At 38.4% G+C, this 10,252-nt stretch overlaps 1 protein-coding gene across 1 annotated transcript in view; it reads left to right on the top strand.

The window, feature by feature from the left end:
* Positions 1-182: 182 nt before the first annotated feature.
* The window catches only part of NHLRC2 (NHL repeat containing 2), a 31,272-nt gene continuing 21,202 nt past the window's right edge, over positions 183-10,252 (top strand). Inside the window, exons 1-3 of the mRNA XM_054071724.1 lie at positions 183-461; positions 2,681-2,833; positions 8,530-8,985. Of these exons, the coding sequence (XP_053927699.1) occupies positions 299-461; positions 2,681-2,833; positions 8,530-8,985 (772 nt within the window). The 5' untranslated portion in view covers positions 183-298. The remainder of the gene's footprint in view (positions 462-2,680; positions 2,834-8,529; positions 8,986-10,252) is intronic.

Here is a 10,252-nt window from a genome sequence, read left to right as displayed (position 1 = left end):
AAATAAAAAAGCCACTGGGCGGGAAAAGCAGGCTGTATCGAATCTGTCGAGCGTCGAATCTGCTCTACCGGAGACACTGTTCGCGAATGTGCTTCTGTCACTGTCAAAGCTGCGATAAAAAAAATCCGGAATGAACAAAAAAAGCCCCCTTTAAGACAGAATATTTATTGCCTATTTATGCTTAGCTTGGTTTCGAGCCTTTATTTTTAACTGGTTTTCCTCCCCGCACGGGCGGTGCCGAATCTGCGGCGGCGAAAGCGCGGGGTGGCGAGCGGCGGCGGCGCGCGCGGGAGGTGCCATGGCGGCGGGGGGCCTGGCGGGGCTCCTGCCCGCCCAGACCCAGCTCGAGTACGCCCTGCTCGACGCCGACACTGCCCAGGAGAAGGAAAACTTGGTCTACCAGTACTTGAAGAAGCTGGACAGCCGCGAGCGGGACCTGTCGGTGCCCGAGCTCGGCGCAGGTGGGTGAGTGGGTGGTGGCGGGGCCTGGCCTCGCCTCCCCTCCCGGGGCGGGGCCGAGCCGCAGGGTGGGCTCCCGCAGGACCCGCTGCCGGCCCCGGGAGCCGCTTCCCATGACAGGAAATATGGAGATGTGGAATGAGTTGGGTTGGAAGGGACTATTAAGCCCATCCCGTTCCAACCCCGCTGCTGTGGGCAGGGACACCTCTCACCGGACCAGGCTGCTGCCATCCAGCCTGGCCTTGAACACCTCCAGGGATGGGGCAGCCACGACTGCTCTGTGCGAGTACATCACCACCCTCGCAGGAAAACATTTCTTCTTAATATTTCGTCTAAACCTCCCCTCTTTCATCTTAAAACCATTCTCCCTCGTCCTGTCCCTGCGCTCTCTGATCAAGAGGCCCTCTCTAGCTTTCCTGGAGCCCCCTTCAGTACTGGAAGGCTGCTGTAAGGTCTCCCTTTCTTAGGGGCTCTCTAAGAGCCTTCTCTTCTCTAGGCTGAACAACCCCAACTCTCACTCATGGGGAGACAGCTAGGAAACATCCTAAGCAGCTACAGTGAAACCAAGGGAGCTCAGAAAGAAGCTGTGAGGATTGGTCAGGCTCTCACGATGACCAGAGGAGAGAGATATCGATGTCCTGTAGAAAAGGGAAAGAAAGGCTTTATTTTTTAAAAAGTAAGTTGATGAAGGTAGGAAACTTAGAAGAGAGGGTTTGAAAAATGGGGATTACAACCAGACGCAGGGGGAGCATTTATAGAGTGGTTCTTTGTCCTTGTATTTCACTCCTAGTGCTTTCAGGAAGCTGCGCTTGTCAATTTTCCTGCCCCTTGATAATACAAACTGTGCTGGAGATGTCGTCCTCATCCTTCATTGTCATGCATGTTTCCCATTCACACATTTCTGTATCTTCTCTTGTTCTAAGTGTGGAACTGAAGGTGAGTCTTGCAGGATCTTGCAAGCTCTGCTCAGTGAAGCCTCTGGTCAGAGGCTCTGCAGCTGTGGGAGCTTGCACCTGTCTGCGAGGCAGAGACCTCGTGAGGAAAACTTTAGGGTTAAAATCACTTCTATCTCATGGGAATAAGTTCTGACTTTTAACCAGTGTACTCTTCCTGTCTAGATCTGAACTCCTGAGCTGAATTTTCACTTTTGCCATTATTAGTGTTTCACTTCCTGTGTTCTGTCAAAGCTTATTTTCTCCTCAAAAAAAAGAGCTCAAAGAATTAGCCAACATTTTTTATTTCCTGTATTTTTTTAGGAAAGGTATTTTAATTGTAGTGAAAGCAGGGCAATGCTGTAATATAAATAACTTGCTCTTTTCTGTAGTGGTAAATCTCTTTTACTGTGAAAATAATGCATACACTTGATAAATTATTCTCATTATTTTCACCAAATCTGAATGCATGTGCATCCATTATATTTATGTTTATAAATATATGGTGGTAGAGATCGATCCTCCTGTTCGTCAAACAGAAAACAAGCTGCTTGCTGACTTCAGCAGCAGTAACTTCTCTGAGGGCAGTGAGAATTTGGTTTGCCGGAACTGCCAGAGAGTGGAAGTTCTGCAGATTTTTAGATTAATCAGCATACATGTTTGAAAAATAGGCCTCCAGAAATTTAGTTCAGCTTTGCATTGTATCGCATCTGTCTTTTCCTGTTATTTTCAGAAATGTCAAGTGATGATAACAGCAGATAATATTCTAGGATACTGATTTCTTATCTTGATACCCATTTCTAATGGGATCAGAGGAATATCGGGTACCAGTGACAAAAGAATGCTTTCATGTCTCATACCAAGCGGTTAAAATAAATGACCAGGAGTACTACCGGGTATATCTGATAAGGTTGCATTTCTTCTCTTGTAACAGGATTAATTTATAAATGTCATTTCAAACTTTGAAAATCAAGATCAAAACTATAAACAGAAAAGTACTTCAGTCATCTCAGAAACTAATTCTTTCCAAACGTATTTGAAAAATCATTAGGAATTTAACAGGTTTTTTAGTTTTTTAGCATTTATGTGAGTTTTAAATAATGCATTGTTACCTATATGACATTGTTAGTGCTTGAATAATGTAGATCATGTTTTAAAATGAATAAAAATTGTTCTGAGGCTTGCATGTTCTTTCATTTAAGAAAGTCTGGTATTGTCCAAATTAGGTATAAGTGTCTTCCTTTCCCTACTCTTCCCCTAACTGAGTGTCTCTGCTCTCTGTATTCCAGATCTGCAGTGGTTAAACACTGAAGGTCCTATTTCTCTTCACAAAGACCTTTGTGGAAAAGTTGTGGTGTTGGATTTCTTTACTTACTGCTGCATCAATTGCTTGCACCTGCTGCCTGATCTCCACGCACTGGAGCACCAGTACTCTGATAAAGGTAAAAGTGCTTTGGATGGCCAGGAATAGAATTTCCTGGCAGTGTTGCAGGCAGAGTAGCTGAGTCACTTTGTTGCTGGTTACTAAACAGCTGGCAAAATTTCAGCGGTGCCTAAAAATGTCTTCTAATCTTTTAAGTAGCCTAAAAAAGGTGACTGTGTATACTCCCATCACACTTTTAAATGGGGTTAAATAAGGTATCTATTTTGTCTGTGTAATTAAAGAAACAGGATATGTGCTTAAAGCCTAAATCTGATATCCTCATAAATAAGGCTATTTGCAAAAAGTTAAAGGATGTGAGATGCGGGCTCAAAGTTAATGTAAGTTTGTCTCCCTCTGTGCTTGACTTGGGAACCAACTCTGAGAAGAGTAAAGTAAAAGCGGTAGAATGGATACAGTTAGGATTACTTGGTTTTTCCATTCTAACTGAAATAACAGAATAGGTAAACTTGGTTTAGAATTTTTTTTGTATTGGCATCACGTTACATACCATCAGTAGTGCTGTATTCTGGAGAGGGAGTTCAGCTCTTGAAAGTCACATCCGAGGTGAAGACTCTGTCTCCAAGTGAATAAAAATGCAGGGTAATTGCTCTTTAGAATGCAGTCTCTTGTCAGCGTGATGACTTGTCAGAGATAAGCTGTGGTCTTACACAGGATGTGTCAGCCACTCACTTGTCTTGGATGTTTTAATAGCCTGAACAGTGAGGTGAAGAACAGTGTTACTTCCCAGACCTAAAATTATTGTATTAAATATAAAATGTATATTTAGCAAATAACATTATCTTACAAAGTTGAAGTCGGGCATTTCCGATTATTTTTATTCTTGGTAGCATTTATTTTCAAGTGTTACGTGCTTTCACTGGAAAAAGAAATGATGGTGTGTTTGAAACGTCAAGTTCTTTAAGTAGTTTACTTATATAGTCTAGATTTACGTACCACTTTACTAAAATAAACTAATTTTTAGTTTGTGTAAACAAATAAACTAATTTTTCTACCTTGGAAAGTTTAGCTGTTTGCTTTGGAGAGATTTGAGGTCTGTTCTAATGTTTCAGATATGAGGAACATGGTATTTTTTGGGGAGGGAGGCAGTTTTAAGTGGCAGATTATTTGCAGATGGTGAGTGGACTGCTGAGGATATTGGCCATGCTGGGAAGAAGGTATAGATCAAGATTTCAGAAGATTACATTGAATTTATAATGAATAATAATTTCTTTAAATGATGAACATTTTGTAGTATAGTGTTACTGTGTTAATATAGATACCATATGCTGAATCTGTTTTTTAAGACCAAGCTGTTAAAAGAATTGATAACAAGATACATTTCTAACAACCTCTCCCCACAAGCTTTCTGTTTAAAGTATTTGAACTTCTCTCTACTGATGTAGAAGAGGCTTCAGCACTTGAAACTGAAGTTGTATTTAACTTCCTGTCATAGGAGTCCTTGCATGAGGAAAGAACTTTGCTGATAGGTCATTATTTCTTTTTGCGTTTGAGCTATTCTAGTACATTCTTTTTGGATTTTGAGCTATCCTGTTCATACAGGAACCAGAGTGAGAAAAGAGATATTTGAAAGTGGATTTAAAAAGGAGTGGGGGTTAAAGGAAAGAAGAGCAGGTGTGTGTAACATTAATCTTAAATTTAATCGGTTTGGAAACAGATAATAACAGTTGGATTCAGGAAGAGATTAAGGTGCTTGATGGTTCAAACAAGAAGAAAGATACATTGGTTTTTTTCACTGTAGAACTCGCTTTGGATTGTTTTCTGGTTTTTTTCTTGGTTTGGTTGTCAGCCTTTTAAGGATCTTTCTTTGCTGTGTAAATTTTAGCATTACAGTAATATGTATTAATATATCAAGGCAGTAGAGGTTATGTTTTTTAAGCCATAGAAACCTACTTCAGCAGGTGGTTTTATATCAATGTGCATCTTCTTCACCACAGGCAAACATGCTTTACTAATCCCTAGGAGAAGGAGGAGGGGGTAATTGTTGACTTGAGAAATATGGAAGTTAGAAGAATAAAAGTAAAGTAGAAAGGATGTCAGACATATCAGAAACGCTTTAAGAATATCCAGGTATATTAATGCAGGTATCTTGGTATTCAGCCTTATTCTGGAGTTTCATTCTATTTTGATTTGTTCTCTTCTTTAGTTTATGGAAGTCCCTTCAGTGTTAGTTCTGAAATTTGTCACCTCATGATTGCAACAATATTTATTTTGTTGGAAAAGATGATCAACATGATTTCTTTTGGCAGCAGCGACTCAGATTGAATATATAGTGAAACTGCAGCTTTACTAAACTTTATATTTGTAAACATAGCATTTATTTACACGTTTCAGGTATGTATTTACTATGCTACAGAGAGTGCTTGCTGAAACAAGCATCTTACTCTGACAAGGCATCTGTCTCATGTTTTATTTGAGTCTTTAATCTGTTGTTGAATATTTGAAGGACGTGTATTTTTCTGCATTACTAAGAACAACTTCAATATTGATACAATGTCTTTTTTTTTGATTGTACATTGTATACATACATTTTTTTATGTTCTTACTTTTTTATGTGGTTCAAATGCCCTCTTAGATGGAGCATGTTGAACTCCAGCAGTGTGATCATCAGACATGAAAAGCCTGAACACAAGAAGCTGTAGTTTTAGGGTGATCCTGAACCATTATACATATTATTATACATATTATATTATACATATCATTGTACATATGCACGTAGTTCTATTGTCTGGAACTTCAGGAGATCTGTTTCAAAATTAAGACTGCTTTCCATAGGATTGAATGCTGCTTAGCATCTTTATCTGATATGTTCTCGCTGCTATCTTCAGTGGTGCTATTTCTGTGTTTCAAGTGGCATTCAGAAAGTTATTTTAAACTCCAGTGCATATTCAGTTCATGTTATCAGCAGTCCAGAAATGACTTCTGTAAGAGGGAGTACTTTTTAATATTCAGAAATAGCTTGGCATGAGTCCAGCATTGTGTTCTGTTATAATCCTGCGAATGAAGTGTTCTAAATGGTGTGCATAGCCCTGTATCACAGCATAGCATCTGCCAGCTTCCACAAGGGTTTTCTTCATGAGAGGATGTTGTAACTTATTTGTGGTGTTCAGGTGCTCAGTATAGAATTGTCATTCCAGCCTTAATGAAATTTTTGAAGGACAAATATAAGTGCTGATGATGATCCTATCACAGTTGAAATATTTGACACACAGTTTGGAACATGAGAAATAAATTTGTTAGCAAGGTGACTGAAAGCATTTTAGTTATGTTCTGATTAGATTTGTGTTAAGCTGAGGAAGTGTTTTCCTCTTGTAACAAATGGTTATTTTTGAATGAGAAAAAAGACACCTTCTAAAAATCAAGTCTCTACCACTACAAGTAACTGAAACAGTTCGTACTCTCAAGTTTTCTTAAAAATTTGCTGAGAAAACATTCATTTAAAAAATGTCTTTTCTAGATGAGTGTTCTTTCAGGAGAGCTGTTTTCATTGGAAGTTGTTTAGGATAAAGCATAACAATTTTAGAGTAAGTAGCAAAACCAGAACTTGCTTACTTAGCTGCTCACATTGCGCATCTGCCTTTATCCTTTATAACTAAGTTGTATCCTGCTTATCTAAGTGTATTAGCTGTTCAGTCAAACCTATTTTGTCTATAGCAGCACAATACAACACTTTCAATTGCAGTGAATATTTGTATGAGCACAAATTAGTCTGATTCAAGAACTTTACAAAGTTCTTCAGTGATCTATGGTTTTATTTCAGAGTATAAGCATGACTGGAAGTGGGTGAGATTGGATAATGGCTGTTGTTCCTCCACGCCACCCTGTACAGACTCCAGGTCACCTTTGCTTTTTGGTGTTAGCTGTATTACTGGAAAACTGTGGTGCTATAAGAAATCCACATATGCACATTGGCAACTGTGGGAAGGAAGGAGACACCACAGCTATTGAAACGCTACTGATAAAAGTGCTCAATATTTGTATAGACTTGACTGGGAAAAAAACCATGTTTTTCTTTGTCAAAATGATTTCTAATACAGCGGTAAAATAACTCAAATTGTGTGTCAGCTGTAAGGATGTTTTCCTTTTCCATTCAATTTCACTCCTCAAAATAATGCAAAAGATCTCTTGAAAATGTAAAACTTTTACTTGGACAGAGAAGTAGAAAGATCCCAATTGTTATTTGTGGTTACAAAGTGCTTGCATTATCCAGGAACATGAGTCTTTTTTTGCTAATTAGTAAGGTTAATGTCTATAAAAATTTCCTTTAGATTAACATTTCTGGTTTAAAATTACTGTATTGCAGCTTTCCACAATGCGTAGTTACCACTGTTATCTTCCTTACTTCAGTTAGAATTGACAAGTTATTTTGTCTATAACAAGATTGTACTTTTATGACTAATAGTATTCTTTTAGTACAAGGTGAGACAATGCACAATATCAATGTCATGTGCACAGTTTACATCTTTTGGTGGAGGTGATGTAAAACATAATTTAAAGCTCTGTAAAAGGATATAGACTTTATTTTTTTTCCTGTCCCTCTTTTTTTGCTCCTAGGAAGTACTAAAGAGTGGCTTCACTTGAAAAAAGGCTCTTCATTCTTTTTTCATCGAGTAGGAAGAGGGAGTGGAAAATCTGGGGCTGCTTACATAATTGCCTACATGGAGTGGAAGTGGATTTACTTATCACAAAGGAAAAGCAGCTGAAGTCTGAGCTATAGATTTTTATTTCTGTGTTTGAACTTCTTAAAACTAAGAAAATAAGCAAACAGTTCAAGGAAGCTCATAATTATGTGCTTTTGATTGATTTTGGGGTTGGCATTATGTATGCAGTAAATAGAAGCAGAATTGTATTACTTTATGCTTATGCAACACTTTCATACTAGAATTTCAAGCAGTTATCCCTGCTGTGTGAAAATCTAAACTCTTCATTGTCTTCATTAACAGCTACAGAAATTAAGTTAAACATTTTAAGGGGAGGAGTAAAAATCAATTATATCAATTATAATCTTTTCCCCACACCTTTTCTTTTTGAAGGAAAAGAGTTCAAGCCTGCCTGGTTTGTAACAAGTGCTTTTTGTCATTTTTTCGTAGTTGTCAATATACATATGTGCTGCCATTTGTATTTGAAATGCAGAATAGTGATTTCTGAAGCCTATACATTCTTTCTTTTTACTGTTTATGTGGAGATAGATATGCCAAGGTAACTCTGAAGTTCCAGAGGTCAGTGTTACATTTGTGATTCCCAGTTAACTGTGGGAAATAAGTCATTTTCTAAATCCCTATAAATGCATATAGGAATCAAAGAGGTGTCATAAACAGCTGAGAAAAAACCCAGATACCAGCTGCAGTGCTACACCTTACCTGTAATAATTTTGAATATATTTTCTACCTTAGTATATGTTGGTTCGGGAGCCAAGAACAATTTATGACATACTGAATGCCAACCAGCTGGGAAGTAATTGTCCTGAAGTGCAGTAACTTTACTGAAATGTTATTTCTGAGTTTCGGTATTTTGAATACATAGTTATCTATATTCCTACTGAGATGTAATTGCTTTTTGTTTGTTCCAATCCTCTTTTATTCTGGAAAGCAGTCAGTCACATTATGACATAACTATGCTTAATTTTTACTTTTTTTTTTTTTTTTTATTCAAATACAAATATGTTTCAATCCATGACTTTTATTTTTTTCCTTTTAGATGGTCTTGTTATTGTTGGTGTCCATTCAGCGAAATTCCCAAACGAAAAGGTTCTGGACAACATCAAAAGTGCCATTCTGAGATATAATATTGTCCACCCTGTAGTAAATGATGCAGATGCCACATTGTGGCATGAACTTGAAGTGTCCTGCTGGCCAACGCTGGTCATTCTTGGGCCTCGTGGAAACATGCTGTTCTCACTTGTTGGAGAGGGACACAGAGAGAAGTTGTTTTTGTTTACTTCTATAGCACTGAAGTTCTACAAGGAGAGAGGACAAATCAAAGATCACAAAATTGGAATAAAGCTATACAGAGACTCTCTCCCACCTTCTCCTCTGCTGTTTCCTGGCAAGGTGACTGTAGATGATTCAGGAGAAAGGCTAGTAATAGCAGACACTGGACATCACAGAATTCTGGTTACTCGAAGAAATGGACAAATTCTACACACTATTGGAGGTAAGGGTGTACAAGTTTATTATAGCATTTGTAGTTTAGGAGTAGAGGATGTTCACTAGGCCTACTAGGCTGATCCTTTTCTTAAAGGACGTAGCAGTTTGTAAGCGTTGCCTGAATTTTTATTTCTAAATATCATCTAAAATGACTTTTACTGGATGTAGGAGGTTATAGTACAGTACCACGAATGGGAGGCTTTGTCAGTGCAGTTATTTGAGATGTCTGGGTTTTTCTCCTGAGAAATCTGGCTTTTTTTCCTTTGTTCTGTTGACTAAAGTTTATATTTTCACGTCGTGTCACATATGAACTGTAAAAAATACATTTTGTATTCTTCGGAAAGAGTTGCAAATGGGTTTAGATTCAAGTGACGTAACATCCACATCCAGCAGCAAGGTAGGCAAAGGAGAGAGGTAATTGTGCCTCCTTTTCCAGCAGAAGAAATGAATGTTGAATTGTGGTGGTAGTATTGTGTGGGGAAAGTTTTGGGGTGTGTTTTTTGTTTGCTTGCTGTTGGTTGTTTTTATTTTAATGAAGAGTATTCCTGTATAGGATCCCTTTCTGGTTTCTAGAGAAGGGGAGAATTATTAAGGACAGTGGCATTGCAGCAGTATGTAGGCACCTGGAAGTGAAGTTGCCTTGCTTGCTGACAAGATGCCCTTTGCTGCTCTGGGATAGTCATTAAACAGCAATTCAGAGGGAGGTGTCCTCACCTCTGAACTGGTGCCCCTCCTTCCTGTGGCACTTTGTGCTGTTCCCTGCCCTGGGGATGTACACCCTGCTGCTTACAAGGGGGACTACTGGAATCTGACACACCAGTACCTTGGTGCCTCATCTCTGTTAAGGTCTAAATTGTCTTCTTACAGCAGGTTGTAAAAAAGTTTGTGTATTTTGGTGACTCAGTTAAAACGATTCAGTGGGCAGAAAATAATGGAATGAAGTTCACAATACAGTAATAAATGTGGGCATGCACAAAGGTTGAAATTTCTATATTTGCATCATAAATCATGATGCACACAAAACTTATATCTAAATGTCTTCTGCTGACACATACTGCTAACGCACTTTAAAAGTTACTCCCTCTGAAATACAGTGCTTACCTTTATACTGTTATATTCAGGTCGTATTCCTTTCTGATTCTTGATTGTTCTGTGCAGAGGACTGTTACTCTGTCATTCTCACTTGCATAATTAGATCCATGCTGGTAATCAAATATTAGTTTCATTTGTGATTACAGCAAAACCTAAATCATTGAAATGGAGTTGAGTTTTGG

This window comes from Cuculus canorus, chromosome 7 (genome assembly GCF_017976375.1).
Source record: "Cuculus canorus isolate bCucCan1 chromosome 7, bCucCan1.pri, whole genome shotgun sequence".
Taxonomy (NCBI): domain Eukaryota; kingdom Metazoa; phylum Chordata; class Aves; order Cuculiformes; family Cuculidae; genus Cuculus; species Cuculus canorus.
This window is presented reverse-complemented; position numbering and strand designations above follow the sequence as displayed.